Source organism: Ranitomeya variabilis, chromosome 1 (assembly GCF_051348905.1).
Source record: "Ranitomeya variabilis isolate aRanVar5 chromosome 1, aRanVar5.hap1, whole genome shotgun sequence".
NCBI lineage: Eukaryota > Metazoa > Chordata > Amphibia > Anura > Dendrobatidae > Ranitomeya > Ranitomeya variabilis.
The window spans coordinates 802,393,168-802,421,139 of record NC_135232.1 but is presented as its reverse complement, the minus strand read 5'-3'; the positions used below and the strand labels follow the sequence as shown (position 1 = coordinate 802,421,139).

Here is a 27,972-nt window from a genome sequence, read left to right as displayed (position 1 = left end):
AGATTGCCTGTTGTAGCAGAATTACTTGCTGTGAGCGCCGACCGCTGGGGCAGGAGACCTCTGGTTGTCATGCCAATTCATTGGTGGCCTGCGTTCACATGACGGGAGTCACAGATTGGGGGATTTCAGGCGCGCTTGCCGGAAGCGCATGTTAAATGCCACTGTCAAACTCTGAGTTTAACTGCCACGGGAAGATCGCAATTCCTCCCACGGCTGTTAACGGCACATTTCAGCTGTTCAAAACAACTGACATGTTCTGGAAAAGATGTGGGCTCAGTGCCGGAGCCCACATCAAAGGGAAGGTGTCCGACATTGGCGTATTATTACGCCCGCTGTCGGAAAGGGGTTAATGTGATGTCCCAGAACCTACCATCTTCAGCTCCTCCCAACCCTCTTTGATCCCACTGCCATCTTGTGACAGCAACGTCTGACTGACTGACAGGAAGTCATCAGCAACGGTCAAAAGCTCTCAATACTTGTGAGAGCCAGAACTAGGCGTTCAATGTTTCATAGACTTACATTGGGTTGCGTCTTCTGAAACACTGGAGCGATCTAGCAGGTCGAAAACTGCTGGAGACCGACCGCAGCGGTACTGATAAAAGATGAAGATGGCGACTGGAGGGCAGAGAACTGAGATTACTAACCTACTAAAGTGTTGCAATAAAATAAAATGCTGAAGTTGTGCTTTACATTTACTTTTCTACCTGTAATAAGGATGTAAACAGTGGTAAACGGCATTTCAGGCGGTGACAGGGTCCTGAAGTAGCACTGTAGTGACAAATGAGAGGTTAATGGCTGTCATGTTCAGTTTACCACATGGGAATAGTTAGAAGGCAGCTTCTATTACATCTCTTCTGTCACACTGAGCTCCAGAGAACTGACATGCTAGTGCAGGAGGGCTAGTGCAGGGGGCGGCTGCGTGTGGCTCTCCTCACCGCTGAGAGGACCTGGCTCCTCACCATGGAGGGTACTATGGCTGTGGCACACCACCGGCCGTCAGGATGGAAGGAAATGGCGCGCAAATGAAGGTGAGGTGACAGCACTGGCCCCTAGCCTTGCGTGAGGGCATTATGGGGCCATTTCACTACCTTCTGGCAAAGGGAGGACCATTCCACTGGCCCGTCCACAACCCCACGGATCTCCGCGCCGTCTCGTGTCACGGCTTTATGTCTCAGTTTTTTGAGCCGCGTAAATACGAACCATTAGCTTGAGCAATAAGCGACAACTAGCGCACTGGGAAATTGTACCGGCCTCGTTCCTCTCGTGTCATTGCAGGGCTTCTAGTGGCCACTGATTCGGCGAGGCTATGAGACGTGAGGTAAACGGTGCTATTAAATGAGAGTCGTGTGCGCATGTGCTGTCTGTAACATGCCTGTGACTAGTCAGGTCGGTGCTGAGTCTGACTAGTCTTGTTATGCTCCTCTGGTGTGATGTTGTGGGCGTGGTCTATTGAGTTGATGCGTGAAACTACCAATCAACGGACGCGTGAGAGGATCTTCGTGCGTATACTCACCAATCATCTGATGTGTTCATGCAGTGGGCGTGGTCTTTGATGTTGTTGCTGCGCAGAGGCACCCTCCAGCTCGCAGTCGCAGAGACCTATGGCGGGCGGTGCGGACGTTCGTCTGTTGGCAGGCACAGGTCAGTGATATCCTCACACGTACTTCTTTACATGGTGGTCCCTGGTGTCTTGGCCAGTGGCCTCTGTGTACTGTACAGCTCCAAGTTTCTGGATTCGTCACTTAGACTATAGTCAGTGATGTGTTGTCAGGACTCACCAAACAGCTGCATTTGCCAGAAACGGCCTCTACTTTGGGATTAAAGGGGTTGACCACCTTTGGGAGCACTTAATTTCTCTTTAAATTGGGTTTCATTAAAAGTGTTGCACTGTTTGTTGCTGGCTGCAGAATGAGCTAACTGACCAACCATCAGTGAGCTCGCCCTGACAATCCATGTAGTAGTCTGTAATCTGTAGCTGCTTTATGCTCAGCTTCTTTCCGCTGATTTATGGCCACAGAGAAACAAAGAGCCTGTGAAAGCCGGAGGCTATGTGCACACGATGCGGATTTTTCCGATCAGAAACGCTGCAGATCCGCACTGTGATTTACAGTACAATGTTAGTTAATGGGGAAAAAAAAGCTGTGCAGAAAAATCAGTGCGGAATTGCTGAGGATTTCAAAGAAGTGCATGTCACTTCTTTTGTGCGGATCTGCAGCGTTTCTGCACCCCTCCATAATAGAAATCCGCAGTGGCAAAAACTGCAGAAAATCCGCAGAAAATCTGCATAAAAACCGCAGAAAATCCACGGCTGCGGATTCGGCCAGGAGATGCGGATTTTGTGCAGAAAATTCTGCACCACTTTTCCTATGTGTGCACATAGCCAGAGGGTGCAAGATCTGGCCTGAAAAAAAAAATGTCTCCAACCTCTTTGATGATTGTGCTGATGGGTTTTGTACATTTGTATTATTTCGGTGCTGATGGGAAATTCCTTGAAGTGATAACGTTTGTTTAGGAGTTGATTTCTTATAAAAGGCTATTTACGGTATATTTAGGATTAGGAAAACAAAAAGTGCGCTCTTGTTGACCGCTTGGAGCAAAGTAAGATAAATCTGCCATGGCTCGTGAAAAAGTGACAGGACTCGGTGGAGTTGTAGCATGGACACCTGGCCGCCATGTCTTTTGTTGCCTTCATTCATGTTTTGTGAGTTTATGAAACTTAATCATTTTTCTCTTTTGCCCGTAGTAATTAATCACAGCACAGCTTTCATTACTTGGGGTGCTGTAGAAAAATGAAAGCTGTGCTGTGATTGGTCACTAAGGGCGTGAAAGACAGTTTTTCTTTATGACAGTTTCTGCTCTAGGCAACGTGGGAATGCACAAGGAGATGAAAGTACGGTGCCCTAGGTGGTGTGGTGCACAGTGAAATGCCAACAGCTATGCATGGCATCAGTATGTATGCAATGGAAAAAGCCTAGTGTGTATAGTATACCTATTTATGAGGATTATATCCTATCAACCTATATAAGATTGGAGAGCAAGGTTTGTCTTTTTTTATTTGACCCCGTTATGGCCAGGCTCTTTTCTTCCTCTTCTTCTTTTTAATCTACAAAACCATATGAGGGCTAATTTTTTTGCCGGACAAGTTTTATCTTTGAATGACACCATTCATTTTATCATGCGATGCACTGGAAAGTGGGAAAAACATTCCAAGTGCAAAAAAAAGGGGCAATTCCACAATTGTTTTCTTTTTTTATTTAACATTCGCCATGTCAGTGTGATTACACAGATACCAAACATGTATAGTTTTTTTTTTTATTTATTTAAATGATTAAAAAAATTAGGAAAACAGGTAAAAAAGAAAAACATTTTTTGCGTGTGTCGCCATTCTCCTTCAGCAATGCTTTGTATAGAAAAATGACAGTGTCCTATGAACGCCTGCAAAACGCTGGCCTTCACAGGAGAATCACCATGACAAGCACAGAAGTCTTCAGCAGACCCCGGCTGTCGTGGCAGCCCATCGGCGCCCCCCCCCAATCACAACATGGCTGCATGGAATGATGCATTCCCTTGCAGACACGTATTAAATGCTGCTGTCAGAGATTGACAGCTGCGTTTAACATGCAGTGGGTTCCGCTCCACTCTTTTCGCAGATATTCAAATAATGCAGCCATCATCTGCCTGGAAAGAGCCCACATCAAAGTCTGGCACCCGACATATGACATAACTAAACGTCATATGTCGGGAAGGGGGTAAAGGTAGATGACATAAACAGATGTCATAAAGAGGAAGCTTTCCAGTAAAAAAAATATATATATATACATATGACATATTATCCTCCTGTGGAATAATTTTCTACAAAAAGAAGGAAAAGCTTACAGTAAAGTATAGAAGCCCATTGTGTTGAAGTTAGGATGACAAGTGTCTTTAGGGGGCTGTGTGTGGTATTGCTTATTTGGGCAGAGTTGTGTTACTGCATGAACTATAAGAAAATTAATCTTTCATTCTTATAATCTGTAAGGATCCAATTAGTCAAGTTACATGTAAATCTGTAACAGTTCTGACCCCACAGCAAACTTGGGGTCTTGATACTGCATGAATAACCCCTTCACCCCCAAGGGTGGTTTGCACGTTAATGACCGGGCCAATTTTTACAATTCTGACCACTGTCCCTTTATGAGGCTATAACTCTGGAACGCTTTGACGGATCTTGGCGATTCTGACATTGTTTTCTCGTGACATATTGTACTTCATGTTAGTGGTAAAATTTATTCGATATAACTTGCGTTTATTTGTGAAAAAAATGGAAATTTGGTGAAAATTTTGAAAATTTTGCAATTTTCCAACTTTGAATTTTTATGCCCTTAAATCACAGACATATGTCACGCAAAATACTTAATAAGTAACATTTCCCACATGTCTACTTTACATCAGTACAATTTTGGAACCAAAATTTTTTTTTGTGACGGAGTTATAAGGGTTAAAAGTTGACCAGCAATTTCTCATTTTTACAACACCATTTTTTTTTAGGGACCACATCTCATTTGAAGTCATTTTGAGGGGTCTATATGATAGAAAATACTCAAGTGTGACACCATTCTAAAAACTGCACCCCTCAAGGTGCTCAAAACCACATTCAAGAAGTTTATTAACCCTTCAGGTGTTTCACAGGAATTTTTGGAATGTTTAAATAAAAATGAACATTTAACTTTTTTTCACACAAAATTTATTTCAGCTCCAATTTGTTTTATTTTACCAAGGGTAACAGGAGAAAATGGACCCCCAAAGTTGTTGTACAATTTGTCCTGAGTACGCTGATACCCCATATGTGGGGGTAGACCACTGTTTGGGCGTATGGCAGAGCTCGGAAGGAAAGGAGCGCCATTTGACTTTTCAATGCAAAATTGACTGGAATTGAGATGGGACGCCATGTTGCGTTTGGAGAGCCCCTGATGTGCCTAAACACTGAAACCCCCTACAAGTGACACCATTTTGGAAAGTAGACCCCCTAAGGAACTTATCTTGATGTGTGGTGAGCACTTTGACCCACCAAGTGCTTCACAGAAGTTTATAATGCAGAGCCGTAAAAATAAAAAATCATATTTTTTCACAAAAATGATCTTTTCGCCCCCAATTTTTTATTTTCCCAAGGGTAAGAGAAGAAATTGGACCCCAAAAAATGTTGTGCAATTTGTCCTGAGTACGATGATACCCCATATGTGGGTGTAAACCATTGTTTGGGCGCATGGCAGAGCTTGGAAGGGAAGGAGCGCCATTTGACTTTTCAATGCAAAATTGACTGGAATTGAGATGGGACGCCATGTTGCGTTTGGAGAGCCCCTGATGTGCCTAAACACTGAAACCCCCTACAAGTGACACCATTTTGGAAAGTAGACCCCCTAAGGAACTTATCTTGATGTGTGGTGAGCACTTTGACCCACCAAGTGCTTCACAGAAGTTTATAATGCAGAGCCGTAAAAATAAAAAATCATATTTTTTCACAAAAATGATCTTTTCGCCCCCAATTTTTTATTTTCCCAAGGGTAAGAGAAGAAATTGGACCCCAAAAAATGTTGTGCAATTTGTCCTGAGTACGATGATACCCCATATGTGGGTGTAAACCATTGTTTGGGCGCATGGCAGAGCTTGGAAGGGAAGGAGCGCCATTTGACTTTTCAATGCAAAATTGACTGGAATTGAGATGGGACGCCATGTTGCGTTTGGAGAGCCCCTGATGTGCCTAAACACTGAAACCCCCTACAAGTGACACCATTTTGGAAAGTAGACCCCCTAAGGAACTTATCTTGATGTGTGGTGAGCACTTTGACCCACCAAGTGCTTCACAGAAGTTTATAATGCAGAGCCGTAAAAATAAAAAATCATATTTTTTCACAAAAATGATCTTTTCGCCCCCAATTTTTTATTTTCCCAAGGGTAAGAGAAGAAATTGGACCCCAAAAAATGTTGTGCAATTTGTCCTGAGTACGATGATACCCCATATGTGGGTGTAAACCATTGTTTGGGCGCATGGCAGAGCTTGGAAGGGAAGGAGCGCCATTTGACTTTTCAATGCAAAATTGACTGGAATTGAGATGGGACGCCATGTTGCGTTTGGAGAGCCCCTGATGTGCCTAAACATTGAAACTCCCTACAAGTGACACCATTTTGGAAAGTAGACCCCCTAAGGAACTTATCTAGATGTGTGGTGAGCACTTTGACCCACCAAGTGCTTCACAGAAGTTTATAATGCAGAGCCGTAAAAATAAAAAATCATATTTTTTCACAAAAATGATCTTTTCGCCCCCAATTTTTTATTTTCCCAAGGGTAAGAGAAGAAATTGGACCCCAAAAAATGTTGGCCAATTTGTCCTGAGTACGCTGATACCCCATATGTGGGTGTAAACCATTGTTTGGGCGCATGGCAGAGCTTGGAAGGGAAGGAGCGCCATTTGACTTTTCAATGCAAAATTGACTGGAATTGAGATGGGACGCCATGTTGCGTTTGGAGAGCCCCTGATGTGCCTAAACATTGAAACTCCCTACAAGTGACACCATTTTGGAAAGTAGACCCCCTAAGGAACTTATCTAGATGTGTGGTGAGCACTTTGACCCACCAAGTGCTTCACAGAAGTTTATAATGCAGAGCCGTAAAAATAAAAAATCATATTTTTTCACAAAAATGATCTTTTCGCCCCCAATTTTTTATTTTCCCAAGGGTAAGAGAAGAAATTGGACCCCAAAAAATGTTGGCCAATTTGTCCTGAGTACGCTGATACCCCATATGTGGGTGTAAACCATTGTTTGGGCGCATGGCAGAGCTTGGAAGGGAAGGAGCGCCATTTGACTTTTCAATGCAAAATTGACTGGAATTGAGATGGGACGCCATGTTGCGTTTGGAGAGCCCCTGATGTGCCTAAACATTGAAACTCCCTACAAGTGACACCATTTTGGAAAGTAGACCCCCTAAGGATCTTATCTAGATGTGTTTTGAGAGCTTTGAACCCCCAAGTGTTTCACTACAGATTATAACGCAGAGCCGTGAAAATAATTTTTATTTTTTTTCTCAAAAATGATTTTTTAGCACCCAGCTTTGTATTTTTACAAGGGTAACAGAATAAATTGGACCCCAAAATTTGTTTTCCAATTTGTCCTGAGTACGCTGATACCCCATATGTGGGGGGGAACCACTGTTTGGGCGCATGACAGAGCTCGGAAGGGAAGGAGCGCCATTTGGAATGCAGACTTAAATGGATTGGTCAGCAGCCGTCACGTTGCATTTGCAGAGCCCCTGATGTACCCAAACAGTACAAACCCCCTACAAGTGACCCCATATTGGAAACTAGACCTCCCAAGGAACTTATCTAGATGTGTTTTGAGAACTTTGAACCCCCAAGTGTTTCACTAAAGTTTATAGCGCAAAGCCGTGAAAATAAAAATTATTATTTTTTTTTTCACAAAAATGATTTTTTAGCCCCCAGTTTTGTATTTTTACAAGGGTAACAGGATAAATTAGACCCCAAAAGTTGTTGTCCAATTTGTCCTGAGTACGCTGATACCCCATATGTGGGGGGGAACCACTGTTTGGGTGCATGACAGAGCTCGGAAGGGAAGGAGCGCCATTTGGAATGCAGCCTTAAATGGATTGGTCTGCAGGCGTCACGTTGCATTTGCAGAGCCCCTGATGTACCCAAACAGTACAATCCCCCCACAAGTGACCCCATATTGGAAACTAGACCTCCCAAGGAACTTATCTAGATGTGTTGTGAGAACTTTGAACCCCCAAGTGTTTCACTACAGTTTATAACGCAGAGCCGTGAAAATAAAACATCTTTTTTTTCCCACAAAAATGATTTTTAGCCCCCCAAATTTTTATTTTCCTAAGGATAACAAGAGAACTTGGACCCCAGAAGTTGTTGTTCAATTTGTCCCGAGTACGCTGATAACACATATGTTGGGGTAAACCCCTTTTTGGGCGCACGGGAGAGCTCGGAAGGGAAGGAGCACTGTTTTACTTTTTCAACGCAGAATTGGCTGGAATTGAGATTGGACGCCATGTCGCGCTTGGAGAGCCCCTGATGTGCCTGGACAGTGGAAACTCCCCAATTCTACCTGAAACCCTAACCCAAACACACCCCTAACCCTAATCCCAACGGTAACCCTAACCACACCCCTAGCCCTGACACACCCATAATTCTAATCCCAACCCTAATCCAAACGTAAATGTAATCCAAACCCTAACCCTAACTTTACCTCCAACCCTAGCCCTAACCCTACCCCTAACCCTAACCCTAAACGTGACTGAAATACGTGTCACTAAAATACGTGGCACTGAAATACGTGGCACTGAAATACGTGGCACTGAAATACGTGGCACTGAAATACGTGGCACTGAAATACGTGGCACTGAAATACGTGGCACTGAAATACGTGATACGTGGCACTTAAATACGTGGCACTGAAACACGTGGCACTGAAATACGTGATACGTGGCACTGAAATACGTGGCACTGAAACACGTGGCACTGAAATACGTGGCACTGAAATACGTGGCACTTAAATACGTGGCACTGAAATATGTGATACGTGGCACTGAAATACGTGGCACTGAAATACGTGGCACTGAAATACGTGGCACTGAAATACGTGGCACTGAAATACGTGGCACTGAAATACGTGGCACTTAAATACGTGGCACTGAAATATGTGATACGTGGCACTTAAATACGTGGCACTGAAACACGTGGCACTGAAATACGTGGCACTGAAATACGTGGCACTGAAATACGTGGCACTGAAATACGTGGCACTGAAATACGTGGCACTTAAATACGTGGCACTGAAATATGTGATACGTGGCACTTAAATACGTGGCACTGAAACACGTGGCACTGAAATACGTGGCACTGAAATACGTGGCACTGAAATACGTGGCACTGAAATACGTGGCACTAAAATATGTGGCACTGAAATACGTGATACGTGGCACTGAAATACGTGGCACTGAAACACGTGGCACTGAAATACGTGATACGTGGCACTGAAATACGTGGCACTGAAATACGTGGCACTGAAATACGTGGCACTGAAATACGTGGCACTATGACTGTCAGAAAATGTTCATTAAACGGTTAGGGATGAGTTTAGGGGTAGGGTTAGGGTTTGGATCCCTTTATCACCTTGATGGTGGTGGGTGGCTTTTCAGTGTGTTTTCTGTTTTTTTTCGATAAAAATGCATGCGTTTTTAACGCAAACAAACGCATGTGCTTAAAAACGCAAGAAAATACTGCAGGTTGTATTTCTGAAAATGAACGCATGCAGAAAAAAACCGCATGCGTTTGAAAACGCGACCAAACGCGTACAAAAAAAACGCATGCGTTTTTCATGTCAAATATAGGGAAAAAACGCATGCGTTTTTTTGTGCAAAAAACGCTGCAGACAAAAACGCAAGTGTGAAACCAGCAACGCTTTTTATAGCAAAAAAGTTTTTGCGTCTCCACATTTTGAGACCTATAATTTTTCCACATTTTGCTCCACAGAGTCATGTGAGGTCTTGTTTTTTGCGGGACGAGTTGACGTTTTTATTGGTAACATTTTCGGACACGTGACCATTTTTGATCGCTTTTTATTCCGATTTTTGTGAGGCAGAATGACCAAAAACCTGCTATTCATGAATTTCTTTTGGGAGAGGCGTTTATACCGTTCCGCGTTTGGTAAAATTGATAAAGCAGTTTTATTCGTCGGGTCAGTACGATTACAGCGATATCTCATTTATATCATTTTTTTATGTTTTGGCGCTTTTATACGATAAAAACTAAAATATAGAAAAAATAATTATTTTGGTATCGCTTTATTCTCAGGACTATAACTTTTTTATTTTTTTGCTGATGATGCTGTATGGCGGCTTGTTTTTTGCGGGACAAGATGACGTTTTCAGCGGTACCATGGATATTTATATCAGTCTTTTTGATCGTGTGTTATTCCACTTTTTGTTCGGCGGTATGGTAATAAAGCGTTGTTTTTTGCCTCGTTTTTTTTTTTTTTTTCTTACGGTGTTTACTGAAGGGGTTAACTAGTGGGGCAGTTTTATAGGTTGGGTCGTTACGGACGCGGCGATACTAAATATGTGTACTTTTATTGTTTTGTTTTTTTTATTTAGATAAAGAAATGTATTTATGGGAATAATATATTTTTTTTTATTATTATTTATTTAGGAATTTTTTTTTTTTTTTTTTTACACATGTGGAAAAATTTTTTTTTTACTTTTTTACTTTGTCCCAGGGGGGGACATCACAGATCATTGATCTGGCAGTGTGCACAGCACTCTGCCAGATCGACGATCTGCTGTGCAGGGCTGCAGGCTTTCCAAGTGTCTGCTCTGAGCAGACACTCGGTAAGCCACCTCCCTCCCTGCAGGACCCGGATGCCGCGGCCATCTTGGATCCGGGACCTGCGGCGAGGAGGGAGGTAGGAGACCCTCAGAGCAACGCGATCACATCGCGTTGCTCCGGGGGTCTCAGGGAAGCCCGCAGGGAGCCCCCTCCCTGCGCGATGCTTCCCTATACCGCCGGTACACTGCGATCATGTTTGATCGCGGTGTGCCGGGGGTTAATGTGCCGGGGGCGGTCCGTGACCGCTCCTGGCACATAGTGCCGGATGTCAGCTGCGATATGCAGCTGACACCCGGCCGCGATCGGCCGCGCTCCCCCCGTGAGCGCCGCTGATCGATGATGACGTACTATCCCGTCGGCGGTCATACGGGCCCACCCCACCTCGACGGGATAGTACGTCGGATGTCAGGAAGGGGATAAAGGGGGTTTCTGGGCATCACGTACATTTTTGCAGTCAGTATATATGATATGCAGATTGATGAATGCTGAAAGTGTGCAATTTGCACACTGTAATGGCTCCTGCTCACAACAGTATTTTTGATCCAAGTGTTATCCATTAAAAGAAAACTGATTGCACTCACACCAATGTTATTTAATAAGGCAGTGCTGATGAATGATTTTTTCAATAGAAAAATCTCCTCCAGTCGAAGATCCAGGTAGCAGAATTTTATTCCAATGTGATTAAAAAATGAATAACATTTTCATCCTGCAACATAATATACATTTCTAAATAAGTTCTGTTTTTTTACCTGGATTTTCGGCTGGAGGAGTTTTTTCTATTGGATCTATACAGCGCTGAGTCTAGCAGCAGTGGCTTCCCTGTGTGGAGGATCTCAGTCATATATCAGGGGCGAGCTGTTTGTTCCTATTTTTTAAATTAATTTTCACCGACCGAATCTGTGTGTGAAATAATTTGCAACCATGCACGATTTTCCCCTGGAACTGAGATGAAACTCACCCATTCAAATCTATGGATGCGAGGAAAAAATCAGATCGCACAGTCTAGAATCTGATTTTTACAGATACATTACAAATTCAGTAACCTAGGAAACTGTAAATGGTAAAATGGACAGCACATGGACTACAAGTGAGAAGAAAAATTGTCCCACTTTTCTGGATGAAACTTTGAATGAGTTTTTATACGCTCATGTGAACCTGCCCTAATGGTTCCACTCTTTTTTCAGCTTGAGTTGTCATCACGTGACAGCAGAAATGCGATTTGTATACTTATGGTCACATGTTGCCTAGTTTTTCATTAACAATGTAAGAAGCAAGAAAAGTTGCTGATTTGGCACGTGATCGCAGGTCTGCAAATCACAGAAAACCCCTTTTAAGGCTGCCGTCACACTTGCAGTATTTGGTCAGTATTTTACATCAGTATTCGTAAGCCAAAACCAGGAGTGGAACAATTAGAGGAAAAGTATAATAAAAACATATGCACCACTTCTGCATTTATCACCCACTCCTGGTTTTGGCTTACAAATACTCATGTAAAATACTGACCAAATACTGAACGTGTGATGGCAGCCTAAGGCTCTCAGAACTTGGATCGCACGCGTCCGCTCAGTGCCCTCTTCATATGCAGTGCCCACGGTTCTTTTCACTGAAAATTCTCCAGACTCTTCCCTCGGATCTCAGATCATCTCTGTCATGCAATCTGCCTAACCATCAACTTGAGTATGTTTACACTGCTTCCCCCTTCTATATAGTGCTCATAGCTGTTATTTGTATGCAGCAGTAATGCTTGGGTCAGGAGAACCGCCTGCCAGTCCAAGCAATGCGATGCGATTGTAGTCCGTGTTATACGCAGGGCTGTGGAGTGGGTAAGCATGACCTCCAACTTCTCAGTTTCCCTGACCTCCGACCCCACAGCACTGGTCACTACTGAGCCTGTATGTAAAGTGCAGCACAGATTCATCTCAACTAAAAGCCGAGATCCTTCGATCAGGAACAGAACAGACATTTATAAGAAATTTCATAACTTTCCCAAATTCTTATGAAAACATTTACAGCACATTCTGCGTTGTACTACTGTGCCCAATGTATTATTTTAGGAGTCTGTGCATTTTATACCGACTCCAACTCCATCAAAATTGACACCGACTCGACAACACCAGCTTCATAGCCCTGTTTATACGGCCGTCTTACTGCGCCCCGAGTCATACATAGTTACTAATAAAGGACAATGTGTTTTTGGATATGATAAAGTCTGTTGAGGGAACAGCACAAATGAGGGTCAGCAGATCATTTCTTAGTATAATGGTAAGTTCACACTATGCGTTTTTTCAGCGTTTTTTTTCAGCAGCAAAAACTAATCTCTTCCCAGGAAGGAATCTGTAGAAAAATGCATGTTTCTCTTTGTTTTTATCTTGCTTTTTTTGTGCGGTTTTGGCATTCTAGATTTGTCTCTTCTGCATGCTGATAAAGTTTAGTGTTGAAAAAAAAGTCCTATTCTATAGAATCAAGTTTTGGCACAAGAAACGCAGCAAAACCTGATATTTGCGTTTTTGGTGCGTTTTTTCAGCTTTTTTTTTCACTACCCATTCATTTCAATGGGTGAAAATCACTGAACAAACACTGAAAAAATGCTGAAAGAAGTGACATGCTCCATTGTGCAAAAAACTATGCAAAGCACAAAATCTTGAACCAGATTTCGCTAAAATATGATACTTTAGTCAAAGATTTATATAAAAAGGAGTATACAACAATAAATCACAAAGAGGTGATAAGACAATGACTGCTACCATGCAAATGGAACCGCAGGTCAGAGGAACAAGAGTAAGTTCAAGATTCCTATATTATAATAACATGTGTTCACATGAATGACAGGTAACTACCAGATCAAATAAAAGAGAGTAAGGCCACCGGTGTAAGTCACCAAAAGGTAGTGGAGAGATCTAATGGCAAAAAGAACATAGTGATCTATATATATAATCGTCTAAGGGTCACTTCCGTCTGTTTGTCTGTCATGGAAATCCCGCGTTGCCGATTCCGTCCGCGAATTGGCCCCTTCCTACGCTCTGTCAGTGCCCCCTCCATACTCCCCTCCAGTCAGCGCTCACGCAGGGTTAATGGCTGCGTTATGCCGTGGTGTAACGCAGTCCGTTAACGCTGCAAATAACCCTGTGTGACTAACTTTTTACTATTGATGCTGCCTATGCAGCATCAATAGTTAAAAGATCTAATGATAAAAATAAGAAAAAAAATTAAAAAATCATTATATACTCACCTTCCGGCGCCTTTCCCGCTTATCGCGATGCTCCGGGCCATGCATTGCAGTCTCGCGAGATGATGACGTAGCCGTCTCGCAAGACCACTAAGTCATCTGGGTAATTTCGCAATGCATGGCTGGGAACGGAAGCTGGTGGCCGCATCGCGCGCATAGGGACAGCTTCGCTGGACGCCGGAGGGTGAGTATTTAACAATCTTTTATTTTCATTCTTTTTTTAACAGGGATATGGTGCCCACAGTGCTATATAGTACTTGGGCTGTGATATAAGCTGCTAGGCTGCTATATACTGTATGGGCAGTATTATATACTATGTGGCCTGTGTTATATACTGCGTGGGCTGTGTTATATACTACATGGGCAGTGATATATACTATGTGGGCAGTGTTATATACTATGTGGGCAGCATTATATACTACATGGGCAGTGTTATACACTATGTGGGCTGTGTTATATGCTACGTGGCAGTGTTATATACTACGTGGGCAGTGTTATATACTACGTAGGCAGTGTTATATAGTACGTGCACAGTGTTATATACTACGTGGCAGTGTTATATACTACGTGGGCACTGTTATATACTACGTGGGCACTGTTATATACTACGTGGGCAGTGTTATATACAACATGGGCAGTGTTATATACTACGTGCGCAGTGTTATATACTACGTGGGCAGTGTTATATACTACGTGGGCAGTGTTATATACTACGTAGGCAGTGTTATATACTACGTAGGCAGTGTTATATAGTACGTGCACAGTGTTCTATACTACGTGGGCAGTGTTATATACTACGTGGGCTGTGTTATATACTACGTGCGCAGTGATATATACTACGTGGGCTGTGTTATATACTACGTGGGCTGTGTTATATACTACGTGGCAGTGTTATATACAACGTGGCAGTGTTATATACTACATGGGCAGTGTTGTATACTACGTGCGCAGTGTTATATACTGCATGGGCAGTGTTATATACTACGTGGGCTGTGTTATATACTACGTGGCAGTGTTATATACTACGGGGGCAGTGTTATATACTACGTGGGCAGTGTTATATACTATGTAGGCAGCATTATATACTACGTGGGCTGTGTTATATACTACGTGACAGTGTTATATACTACGTGGGCTGTGTTATATACTATGTGGCAGTGTTATATACTACGTGGGCAGTGTTATATACTACGTGGGCAGTGTTATATACTACGTAGGCAGTGTTATATAGTACGTGCACAGTGTTATATACTACGTGGCAGTGTTATATACTACGTGGGCACTGTTATACACTACGTGGGCAGTGTTATATACTACGTGGGCAGTGTTATATACTATGTGGGCAGTGTTATATACTACGTGGGCAGTGTTATATACTACGTGGGCAGTGTTATATACTATGTGGGCAGTGTTATATACTACGTGGGCAGTGTTATACTACGTGGGCAGTTATATATACTACGTGGGCTGTGTTATATACTACGTGGCAGTGTTATATACTACGTGGGCTGTGTTATATACTTTGTGGCAGTGCTAAATACTACGTGGGCAGTGTTATATGCTACGTGGGCAGTGTTATATACTACGTGCGCAGTGTTATATACTACGTGGGCTGTTATACTACGTGGCAGTGTTATATACTACGTGGGCAGTGTTATATACTATGTGGGCTGTGTGATATACTTTGTGGGCAGTGTTATATACTACATGGGCTGTGTTATATACTGCGCGGATGCTATATATTATGTGGGCTGTGTTATATACTACATAGGCAGTGTTATATACTATGTGGGCTGTATTATATACTGCGTGGATGCTATATATTACGTGGGCTGTGTTATATACTACGTGGCAGTGTTATATACTATGTGGGCAGTGTTATATACTACATGGGCAGTGTTATATACTACGTGCGCAGTGTTATATACTACGTGGGCAGTGTTATATAGTACGTGGGCTGTGTTATATGCTACGTGGGCAGTGTTATATACTACGTGGGCTGTGTTATATGCTACGTGGCAGTGTTATATACTATGTGGGCAGTGTTTACTATGTAGGCAGCATTATATACTACGTGGGCTGTGTTGTATACCACGTGGCAGTGTTATATACTACGTGGGCAGTGTTATATACTACGTAGGAAGTGTTATATACTACGTGGCAGTGTTATATACTACGTGGGCACTGTTATATACTACGTGGGCAGTGTTATATACTACGTGGGCACTGTTATATACTACGTGGGCAGTGTTATATACTATGTGGGCTGTGTTATATACTACGTGGCAGTACTAAATACTACGTGGGCAGTGTTATATACTACGTGGGCAGTGTTATATACTACGTGGGCAGTGTTATATACTATGTGGGCAGTGTTATATACTACGTGGGCAGTGTTATACTACGTGGGCAGTTATATATACTACGTGGGCTGTGTTATATACTACGTGGCAGTGTTATATACTACGTGGGCTGTGTTATATACTTCGTGGCAGTGCTAAATACTACGTGGGCAGTGTTATATGCTACGTGGGCAGTGTTATATACTACGTGCGCAGTGTTATATACTACGTGGGCTGTTATACTACGTGGCAGTGTTATATACTACGTGGGCAGTGTTATATACTATGTGGGCTGTGTGATATACTTTGTGGGCAGTGTTATATACTACATGGGCTGTGTTATATACTGCGCGGATGCTATATATTATGTGGGCTGTGTTATATACTACATAGGCAGTGTTATATACTATGTGGGCTGTATTATATACTGCGTGGATGCTATATATTACGTGGGCTGTGTTATATACTACGTGGCAGTGTTATATACTATGTGGGCAGTGTTATATACTACATGGGCAGTGTTATATACTACGTGCGCAGTGTTATATACTACGTGGGCAGTGTTATATAGTACGTGGGCTGTGTTATATGCTACGTGGGCAGTGTTATATACTACGTGGGCTGTGTTATATGCTACGTGGCAGTGTTATATACTATGTGGGCAGTGTTTACTATGTAGGCAGCATTATATACTACGTGGGCTGTGTTGTATACCACGTGGCAGTGTTATATACTACGTGGGCAGTGTTATATACTACGTAGGAAGTGTTATATACTACGTGGCAGTGTTATATACTACGTGGGCACTGTTATATACTACGTGGGCAGTGTTATATACTACGTGGGCAGTGTTATATACTACGTGGGCACTGTTATATACTACGTGGGCAGTGTTATATACTATGTGGGCTGTGTTATATACTACGTGGCAGTACTAAATACTACGTGGGCAGTGTTATATACTACGTGGGCAGTGTTATATACTACTTGGACAGTGTTATATACTACGTGCGCAGTGTTATATACTACGTGGGCTGTGTTATATACTACGTGGCAGTGTTATATACTACGTGGCAGTGTTATATACTACGTGGGCAGTGTTATATACTACATAGGCAGTGTTATATAGTATGTGCGCAGTGTTATATACTATGTGGGCTGTGTTATATACTATGTGGGCTGTGTTATATACTACGTGGCTCCTATATACTACATGGCTGTGCTATATACTACGTGACTGTCTGTGTTACGTGGCCTCTGCTATACATTGTGTGCAGAATTATTAGGCAAGTTGTATTTTGATCACATTATACTTTTTATACATGTTGTCCTACTCCAAGCTGTTCAGGCTTGAGAGCTAACTACCACTTAAGTAAATCAGGTGATGTGCATCTCTGTAATGAGGAGGGGTGTTGTCTAATGACATCAAAACCCTGTATAAGGTGTGCTTAATTATTAGACAACTTCCTTTCCTTTGGCAAAATGGGTCAGAAGAGAGATTTGACGGGCTCTGAAAAGTCCAAAATTGTGAGATGTCTTGCAGAGGGATGCAGGAGTCTTAAAATTGCCAAACATTTGAAGCGTGATCACCGAACAATCAAGCGTTTCATGGCAAATAGCTAACAGGGTTGTAAGAAGCGTGTTGGGAAAAAAAGGCGCAAAATAACTGCCCATGAATTGAGGAAAATCAAGCGTGAAGCTGCCAAGATGCCATTTGCCACCAGTTTTGCCATATTTCAGAGCTGCAACGTTACTGGAGTAACAAAAAGCACAAGGTGTGCGATACTCATAAGGAAGACTGAAAAACGACCACCTTTGAACAAGAAACATAAGATAAAACGTCATGACTGGGCCAAGAAATATCTTATGACTGACTTTTTAAAGGTTTTATGGACTGATGAAATGAGAGTGACTCTTGATGGGCTAGATTGATGGGCCAGAGGCTGGATCAGTAAAGGGCAGAGAGCTCCACTCCGACTGAGACGCCAGCAAGGTGGAGGTGGGGTACGGGTATGGGCTGGTATCATCAAAGATGAACTTGTGGGACCTTTTCGGGTTGAGGATGGAGTGAAGCTCAACTCCCAGACCTACTGCCAGTTTCAGGAAGACAACTTCTTCAATCAGTGGTACAGGAAGAAGTCGGTATTGTTCAAGAAAAACATGATTTTCATGCAGGACAATGCTCCATCACATGCCTCCAACTACTCCACAGCGTGGCTGGCCAGTAAAAGTCTCAAAGTAGAAAAAATAATGACATGGCCCCCTTGTTCACTTGATCTGAACCTGTGGTCCCTCATAAAATGTGAGAGCTATAGGGAGGGAAAACAGTACACCTCTCGGAACAGTGTCTGGGAGGCTGTGGTGGCTGCTGCACGCAATGTTGATCGTAAACAGATCAAGCAACTGACAGAATTTATGGATGGAAGGCTATTGAGTGTCAGCATAAAGAAAGGTGGCTATATTGGTCACTAATTTTTTGGGGTTTTGTTTTTGCATGTCAGAAATGTTTATTTCTAAATTTAGTGCAGTTATATTGTTTTACCTGGTGAAAATAAACAAGTGAGATGGGAATATATTTGGTTTTTATTAAGTTGCCTAACCCCTTCCCGACCCATGACGCCACGTAGGCGTCATGAAAACCCGTGCCAATCCGACCCATGACGCCTATGTGGCGTCATGGAATGATCGCGTCCCTGCAGATCGGGTGAAGGGGTTAACTCCTATTTTACCCGATCTACAGGGAGAGGGGGAGTGGTGCTTCAGCCCAGGGGGGGTGGCTTCACCCCCCCGTGGCTACGATCGCTCTGATTGGCTGTTGAAAGTGAAACTGCCAATCAGAGCGATTTGTAATATTTCACCTAAAAAACTGGTGAAATATTACAATCCAGCCATGGCCGATGCTGCAATATCATCGGCCATGGCTGGAAATACTAAAGTGACCCCCCCCCACACCCACCGATCGCCCCCCCAGTCCTCCGTTATGGGGTCCGGTCCCCTCCGTCCGCCTGCCGGCTCCCCCGTCCTCCTGTCCGCTCCCTCCTTGCTCATATCCACCCCCCCTGTGCTCCGATCCCCCCCCCTGTGCTCCGATCCACCCCCCCACCACCCCTTCATACTTACCGATCCTCCCGGTGTCCGTACGTCTGCTCGCTGGGCGCCGCCATCTTCCAAAATGGCGGGCGCATGCTCAGTGCGCCCGCCGAATCTGCCAGTCGGCAGATTCCTTACAGGTACATTTTGATCGCTGTGGTAGGTTCTACCACAGCGATCAAAATAAAAAAAATAATAAATAACCCCCCCCCTTTATCACCCCCATAGGGACAATAATAAAATAAAGATTTTTTTTTTTTTTTTTCCACTAGGGTTAGGGTTAGAACTAGGGGTAGGGTTAGGGTTACGGGTAGGGTTAGGGGTAGGGTTATGGCATGTGCACACAGAGCGGATCGGCCGCGGATCCGCAGCGGATCGGCCGCGGATCCACAGCGGATCCGCAGCGGATGGGCCGCGGATCCGCAGCGGATCGGCAGCGGATTGGCCGCGGATCCGCAGCGGATTGGCCGCGGATCCGCAGCGGATTGGCCGGATCTGCAGCGGATTGTCAGCGGATTGGCCGCGGATCCGCAGCGGATTGGCAGCGGATTGGCCGCGGATCCGCAGCGGATTGGCCACTGCGAATTCAAAGCAGTTTTCCATCAGGTTTACAGTACCATGTACACCTAAGGAAAACCAAATCCGCTGTGCCCATGGTGCGGAAAATTCCGTGCAGAAACGCTGCATTGTATTTTCCGCAGCATGTCAATTCTTTGTGCGGATTCCGCAGCGTTTTACACCTGTTCCTCAATAGGAATCCGCAGGTGAAATCCGCACAAAAAAACACTGGAAATCTGCTGTAAATCCGCAGGTAAAACGCAGTGCCTTTTACCTGCAGATTTTTCAAAAATCGTGCGGAAAAATCTCACACGAATCCGCAACGTGGGCACATAGCCTTAGGGTTAGGGTTGGAATTAGAGTTAGGGTTGGAATTAGGGCTAGGGTTTGAAATAGGGTTAAGATTAGGCTTGTGGTTAGGGTTACGGATAGGGTTAGGGGTGTGTTGGGGTTACAGTTGTGGTTAGGGTTGGGATTAGGGTTACGGTTGGGATTAGGGTTAGGATTAGGGTTGGAATTAGGGTTACGGGTGTGTTGCGGTTAGGGTTGTGGTTAGGGGTGTGTTGGGGTTAGGGTTGTGATTAGGGTTATGGCTACAGTTGGGATTAGGATTAGGGGTGTGTTGGGGTTAGTGTTGAAGTTAGAATTGAGGGGTTTCCACTGTTTAGGCACATCAGGGGTCTCCAAACGCAACATGGCGCCACCATTGATTCCAGCCAATCTTGCGTTCAAAAAGTCAAATGGTGCTCCCGCCCTTCCAAGCCCCGACGTGCGCCCAAACAGTGGTTTACCCCCACATTTGGGGTACCAGCGTACTCAGGACAAACTGGGCAACAACTGTTGGGGTCCAATTTCTCCTGTTACCCTTGCAAAAATAAAAAATTACTTGCTAAAACATAATTTTTGAGGAAAGAACAATTATTTTTTATTTTCACGGCTCTGCGTTATAAACTTCTGTGAAGCACTTGGGGGTTGAAAGTGCTCACCACACATCTAGATAAGTTCCTTCGGGGGTCTAGTTTCCAAAATGGGGTCACTTGTGGGGTGTTTCTACTGTTTAGGCACATCAGGGGCTCTGCAAATGCAATGTGACGCCCGCAGACCATTCCATCAAAGTCTGCATTTCAAATGTCACTACTTCCCTTCCGAGCCCTGACGTGCGCCCAAACAGTGGTTTACCCCCACATATGGGGTATCAGCGTACTCACAACAAACTGGGCAACAAATATTGGGGTCCAAATTCTCCTGTTACCCTTGTGAAAATAAAAAATTGCTTGCTAAAACATCTTTTTTGAGGAAAGAAAAATGATTTTTTATTTTCACGGCTCTGCGTTGTAAACTTCTGTGAAGCACTTGGGGGTTGAACGTGCTCACCACACATCTAGATAAGTTCCCTTGGGGGTCTAGTTTCCAAAATGGAGTCACTTGTGGGGAGTTCCTACTGTTTAGGCACATCAGGGGCTCTGCAAACGCAACCTGATGCCCGCAGAGCATTCCATCAAAGTCTGCATTTCAAAACGTCACTACTTCCCTTCCGAACCCCGACGTGTGCCAAAACAGTGGTTTACCCCCACATATGGGGTATCAGCGTACTCAGGAGAAACTGGACAACAACTTTTGGGGTCCAATTTCTCCTGTTACTCTTGCAAAAATAAAAAAATTCTGGGCTAAAAAAATATTTTTGAGGAAAGGAAACACATTTTTTATTTTCACGGCTCTGCGTCATAAACTTCTGTGAAGCACTTGGGGGTTCAAAGTGCTCACCACACATCTAGATTAGTTCCTTGGGAGGTCTAGTTTCCAAAATGGGGTCACTTGTGCGGGAGCTCCAATGTTTAGGCACACAGGGGCTCTCCAAACGCGACATGGTGTCCGCTAATGATTGGAGCTAATTTTCCATTCAAAAAGCCAAATGGCGTGCCTTCCCTTCCGAGCCCTGCCGTGCGCCCAAACAGTGGTTTACCCCCACATATGGGGTATCATCGTACTCAGGACAAACTGGACAACAACATTTGGGGTCCAATTTCTCCTATTACCCTTGGGAAAATAAAAAATTCTGGGCTAAAAATCATTTTTGAGGAAAGAAAAATTATTTTTTTATTTTCACGGCTCTGCGTTATAAACTTCTGTGAAGCACCTGGGGGTTATAAGTGCTCACTATGCATCTACATAAGTTCCTTGGGGGGTCTAGTTTCCAAAATGGGGTCACTTGTAGGGGAGCTCCAATGTTTAGGCACACAGGGGCTCTCCAAACGCGACATGGTGTCCGCTAACGATTGGAGCTAATTTTCCATTCAAAAAGTCAAATGGCACGCCTCCCCTTCCGAGCCTTGCCGTGCACCCAAACAGTGGTTTACCCCCACATATGAGGTATCGGCATACTCAGGAGAAATTGCCCAACAAATTTTAGGATCCATTTTATCCTGTTGCCCATGTGAAAATGAAAGAATTGAGGCTAAAAGAAATTTTGTGTGAAAAAAAAGTACTTTTTCATTTTTGCGGATCAATTTGTGAAGCACCTGGGGGTTTAAAGTGCTCACTATGCCTCTAGATGAGTTCCTTGGGGGGTCTAGTTTCCAAAATGGGGTCACTTGTGGAGGAGCTCCAATGTTTAGGCACACAGGGGCTTTCCAAACGCGACATGGTGTCCGCTAACGATGGAGATAATTTTTCATTCAAAAAGTCAAATGGCGCTCCTTCCCTTCCGAGCCTTACCATGTGCCCAAACAGTGGTTTACCCCCACATGTGAGGTATTGGTGTACTCAGGAGAAATTGCCCAACAAAATTTAGGATCCATTTTATCCTGTTGCCCATGTGAAAATGAAAAAATTGAGGCTAAAATAATTTTTGTGTGAAAAAAAAGTACTTTTTCATTTTTACGGATCAATTTGTGAAGCACCTGGGGGTTTAAAGTGCCCACTATGCTTCTAGATAAGTTCCTTGGGGGGTCTAGTTTCCAAAATGGGGTCACTTGTGGGGGAGCTCCAATGTTTAGGCACACGGGGGCTCTCCAAACGTGACATGGTGTCCGCTGTTGTGAATTCTGTTTGTGGGCTCCCCCGGTGGTGTTTTATGGTAGTGCCACTTATTTGCCTTCTTCTATCCTTGATCACCTGTTGACACCCATTAGGGGAGTTTCCTATTTAAGGCTGCTTGGCTGCTGGTCCGATGCCGGCCAACAATGTATCAGTAATAATAATAATAATTTTATTTATATAGCGCCAACATATTCCGCAGCGCTTTACAACTTATAGAGGGGACTTATACAGACAACAGACATTACAGCATAACAGAAATCACAGTTCAAAACAGATACCAGGAGGAAAAAGGGCCCTGCTGCTCGCAAGCTTACAATCTATGAGGAAAAGGGGAGACACAAGAGCATTCTGTTGCATTCTCCTGCCTCAAGATCCTGTTCAGCTAAGTTGAATTTTGTTTCTAGTTAATGCTATTTTTGTCCAGCTATTTGCAATGTGACTCTCTGTAGCTGGAAGCTCTCGTGGACTGAAATTGCCACTCCAGTGGCATGAGTTGTCACTGGAGTTTTAAAGTAATTTCAGGATGGTGTTTTTGAGTAGTGTTTTGAAGTTGACCGTGAAGTGACTCTTTCCTGTACTTCTGCTATCTAGTAAGCGGACCTCACTGTGCTAAATCTGCTGTTCATCCTACGTATGTCTTTTCCTCTTGACTCACCGTCAATATCTGTGGGGGGCTGCTATCTCCTTTTGGGGTTCATCTCTGGAGGTAAGGCAGGCCTGTATATTCCTCTGATAGGGGTAGTTAGATCTCCGGCTGGCGCGTGGTGTCTAGGGCATCGTAGGAAACACTCCCCGGCTACTTCCAGTGTTGTGTCAGGTTCAGGTCACGGTCACTTTAGTTCCCATCACCCGAGAGCTAGTCCGTTGTTATTTTGATTTCCCTGCCATTGGGAAAATCATAACAGTTTGGCCGGCCCACATGTGTTAAAACTATGCACTAAAGCAGGAAAGGATATGAAAAGGTTTTTTTTTTCCTTCTGTGTTTGGAAGGTGCACCTTAGTGCTTATTTGTACTCCTTGCTTAAACTGCAGTCTTCAGCCTTTTTTTTTTTTCCTCTCCTCTTAATCTCTGAATGGCTTTGGTTACACCTGTTTGAATCATGGATCCACAGAGTTTGGTTGCAGGTCTGAATAACCTGGCTACAAAGGTCCAGAACTTACAAGATTTTGTTATACGTGCTCCAATGTCTGAACCTAAGATCCCTATGCCTGAATTTTTTACCGGAGACAGATCCCGTTTTTTGAATTTCAGAGAGAATTGTAAATTGTTTTTGTCTCTGAAATCTCACTCTGCTGGTTATCCTGCGCAACAGGTTAGAATTGTTATTTCTCTATTGCGGGGTGACCCACAAAGTTGGGCATTTGCATTGTCGCCAGGGGATCCTGCGTTATTAAATGTAGATGCGTTTTTTCTGGCTTTGGGGTTGCTTTATGAAGAACCTAATTTAGAGATTTTGGCTGAGAAAGCCTTGATAGCTCTTTCCCAAGGGCAAGATGAAGCTGAGATATACTGCCAAAAATTTCGTAAATGGTCGGTGCTTATTAAATGGAATGAGTGCGCTCCAGCAGCTAATTTCAGAGAAGGTCTCTCTGATGCCGTGAAGGATGTCATGGTGGGGTTCCCTGTGCCTACAGGTCTGAATGATGCCATGAAATTGGCTATCCAGATTGATCGGCGTTTACGGGAGCGCAAATCTGTGCACCATATGGCGGTATCTTCTGAGCAAAAACCTGTGCACCATATGGCGGTATCTTCTGAGCAAAAACCTGTGCATCATTTGGCAGTGACCTCTGAAAAGGCACCAGAGCATATGCAATGCGATAGTGTATTGTCTAGAGGCGAACGACAGAATTACAGGCGCAAAAATGGGTTGTGCTTCTATTGTGGAGATCCAGCTCATGTTATATCCGCATGCTCTAAACGCATAAAGAAGGTTGATAAAAAGGTTGATAAATCTTTTTCTATGGGTACCTTGCAGTCTAAATTTCTTTTGTCCGTGACATTGATTTGTACTTTGTCATCTGTTACTGTGGATGCTTATGTGGATTCTGGCGCCGCTCTGAGTCTCATGGATTGGTCCTTTGCCAAGCGTTGTGGGTTTGATTTAGAGCCTCTGGAGGTTTCTATTCCCTTAAAGGGTATTGATTCTACACCTTTGGCTAGCAATAAACCACAATATTGGACACAAGTGACTATGCATCTTTCCCCAGACCATCAGGAGATTATTCGTTTCCTTGTGTTATATAATCTACATGACGTATTAGTACTTGGATTACCATGGTTACAAATTCATAATCCAGTCTTGGACTGGAGATCAATGTCTGTGCTGAGCTGGGGATGTCGGGGGATTCATGGGGATGCACCTTTGGTTCCCATTTCTTCATCTACTCCCTCTGAGATCCCAGCATTTCTGTCAGATTTTTATGATGTCTTTCAGGAGCTTAAAACTGATTCTCTCCCCCCTCACAGAGAGTGTGACTGCGCTATTGAGTTGATTCCCGGTAGTAAATTTCCTAAGGGTCGCTTGTTTAATTTGTCTGTACCTGAACATACTGCTATGCGGGAGTATATCAGAGAATCTTTGGAAAAGGGTCATATTCGCCCCTCTTTGTCTCCACTGGGGGCAGGGTTTTTCTTTGTGGGTAAAAAGGATGGTTCATTGAGACCTTGTATCGACTATCGACTTCTGAATAAGATTACAGTTAAATACCAGTACCCGTTACCTTTACTGACTGATCTTTTTGCTCGCATAAAGGGGGCGAAGTGGTTCACTAAGATCGATCTACGTGGTGCGTATAATTTGGTGCGGATTAAGCAGGGGGATGAGTGGAAGACCGCATTTAATACGCCTGAAGGCCATTTTGAGTATTTGGTAATGCCTTTCGGTCTCGCGAATGCCCCTTCCGTTTTTCAGTCCTTTATGCACGATATTTTCCGTGAATATCTGGATAAATTTATGATTGTGTATTTGGATGATATTTTGATTTTTTCGGAGGACTGGGAATCTCATGTTCAACAGGTCAGGAGAGTTTTTCAGGTTTTACGAGCTAATTCTCTATTTGTGAAGGGCTCAAAGTGTATTTTTGGGGTTCAGAGAATTTCCTTTTTGGGATATATTTTTTCCCCTTCATCTATGGAGATGGACCCTGTTAAGGTTCAGGCTATTTGTGATTGGATACAACCTACTTCTCTAAAGAGTCTTCAGAAATTCTTGGGATTTGCTAATTTCTATCGCCGATTCATAGCGGGTTTTTCTGCCATTGCTAAACCTTTGACTGATTTGACCAAGAAGGGTGCTGATGTTGCTAATTGGTCCTCTGCGGCTGTGGAGGCCTTTCGGGAGCTGAAGCGCCGCTTTTCTTCTGCTCCTGTGTTGCGCCAGCCTGATGTTTCGCTCCCGTTCCAGGTTGAAGTGGATGCTTCCGAGATCGGAGCAGGTGCAGTTTTGTCGCAGAAAGGTCCTGACTGCTCAGTGATGAGACCATGTGCGTTTTTCTCTCGAAAGTTTTCGCCCGCTGAGCGAAATTATGATGTTGGAAATCGGGAGCTCTTGGCCATGAAGTGGGCATTTGAGGAGTGGCGTCATTGGCTTGAGGGTGCTAGACACCAGGTGGTGGTCTTGACTGACCACAAAAATCTAATTTATCTTGAGTCAGCCAGGCGTCTGAATCCTAGACAGGCGCGCTGGTCGTTGTTTTTCTCTCGATTTAACTTTGTGGTTTCATATCTGCCTGGGTCTAAGAATGTGAGGGCGGATGCCCTCTCTAGGAGTTTTGAGCCTGACTCGCCTGGTGATTCCGAACCTACTGGCATCCTGAAGGATGGGGTGATATTGTCAGCTGTCTCCCCAGACCTGCGGCGCTCTTTGCAGGAGTTTCAGGTGGATAGGCCTGATCGCTGTCCGCCTGGTAGACTGTTTGTCCCTGATGACTGGACCAGTAGAGTTATTCTGGAGGTTCTCAATCCTGTGTCCTTTCGTTTGGACCTCCCAGCATCTTTTACTATTCATAATGTTTTTCATCGGTCATTGTTGCGGAGGTATGAGGTGCCGGTTGTTCCGTCTGCTGATCCTCCTGCTCCTGTGCTGGTTGAGGGTGAGTTGGAGTATGTGGTGGAAAAGATCTTGGACTCCCGTGTTTCCAGTGGGAAACTTCAGTATCTGGTTAAGTGGAAAGGCTATGGTCAGGAGGATAATTCTTGGGTGACAGCATCTGATGTTCATGCTCCTGATTTGGTTCGTGCATTTCATAGTGCTCATCCAGATCGCCCTGGTGGTTCTGGTGAGGGTTCGGTGCCCCCTCCTTAAGGGGGGAGTACTGTTGTGAATTCTGTTTGTGGGCTCCCCCGGTGGTGTTTTATGGTAGTGCCACTTATTTGCCTTCTTCTATCCTTGATCACCTGTTGACACCCATTAGGGGAGTTTCCTATTTAAGGCTGCTTGGCTGCTGGTCCGATGCCGGCCAACAATGTATCAGTAGCATTCTGTTGCATTCTCCTGCCTCAAGATCCTGTTCAGCTAAGTTGAATTTTGTTTCTAGTTAATGCTATTTTTGTCCAGCTATTTGCAATGTGACTCTCTGTAGCTGGAAGCTCTCGTGGACTGAAATTGCCACTCCAGTGGCATGAGTTGTCACTGGAGTTTTAAAGTAATTTCAGGATGGTGTTTTTGAGTAGTGTTTTGAAGTTGACCGTGAAGTGACTCTTTCCTGTACTTCTGCTATCTAGTAAGCGGACCTCACTGTGCTAAATCTGCTGTTCATCCTACGTATGTCTTTTCCTCTTGACTCACCGTCAATATCTGTGGGGGGCTGCTATCTCCTTTTGGGGTTCATCTCTGGAGGTAAGGCAGGCCTGTATATTCCTCTGATAGGGGTAGTTAGATCTCCGGCTGGCGCGTGGTGTCTAGGGCATCGTAGGAAACACTCCCCGGCTACTTCCAGTGTTGTGTCAGGTTCAGGTCACGGTCACTTTAGTTCCCATCACCCGAGAGCTAGTCCGTTGTTATTTTGATTTCCCTGCCATTGGGAAAATCATAACAGTCCGCTAAAGATTGGAGCCAATTTTTCATTCAAAAAGTCAAATGGCGCTCCTTCCCTTCCGAGCCCTGCCGTGCGCCCAAACAGTGGTTTACCCCCACATATGAGGTATCAGCGTACTCAGGACAAATTGGACAACAACGTCCGTGGTCCAGTTTCTCCTTTTACCGCTGGGAAAATAAAAAAATTGTTGCTAAAAGATCATTTTTGTGACTAAAAAGTTAAATGTTCATTTTTTACTTCCATGTTGCTTCTGCTGCTGTGAAACACCTGAAGGGTTAATAAACTTCTTGAA

At 44.0% G+C, this 27,972-nt stretch overlaps 1 protein-coding gene and 1 long non-coding RNA gene across 2 annotated transcripts in view; one reads left to right on the top strand and one right to left on the bottom strand.

Moving 5' to 3' along the window:
• Positions 1 to 519: 519 nt before the first annotated feature.
• LOC143768951 (uncharacterized) lies at positions 520 to 1,282 on the bottom strand. Its single transcript, XR_013214146.1, has 3 exons — positions 1,201 to 1,282; positions 705 to 768; positions 520 to 615 (listed from the first exon to the last, which is right to left on the bottom strand). It is a non-coding gene; the product is annotated as an uncharacterized LOC143768951 (long non-coding RNA).
• A 271-nt stretch (positions 1,283 to 1,553) lies between these two features.
• TEX15 (testis expressed 15, meiosis and synapsis associated) overlaps positions 1,554 to 27,972 on the top strand; it is a 247,059-nt gene continuing 220,640 nt past the window's right edge. The window contains exon 1 of the mRNA XM_077274002.1: positions 1,554 to 1,641. Coding sequence (XP_077130117.1) covers positions 1,602 to 1,641 — 40 coding nt within the window. The 5' untranslated portion in view covers positions 1,554 to 1,601. The remainder of the gene's footprint in view (positions 1,642 to 27,972) is intronic.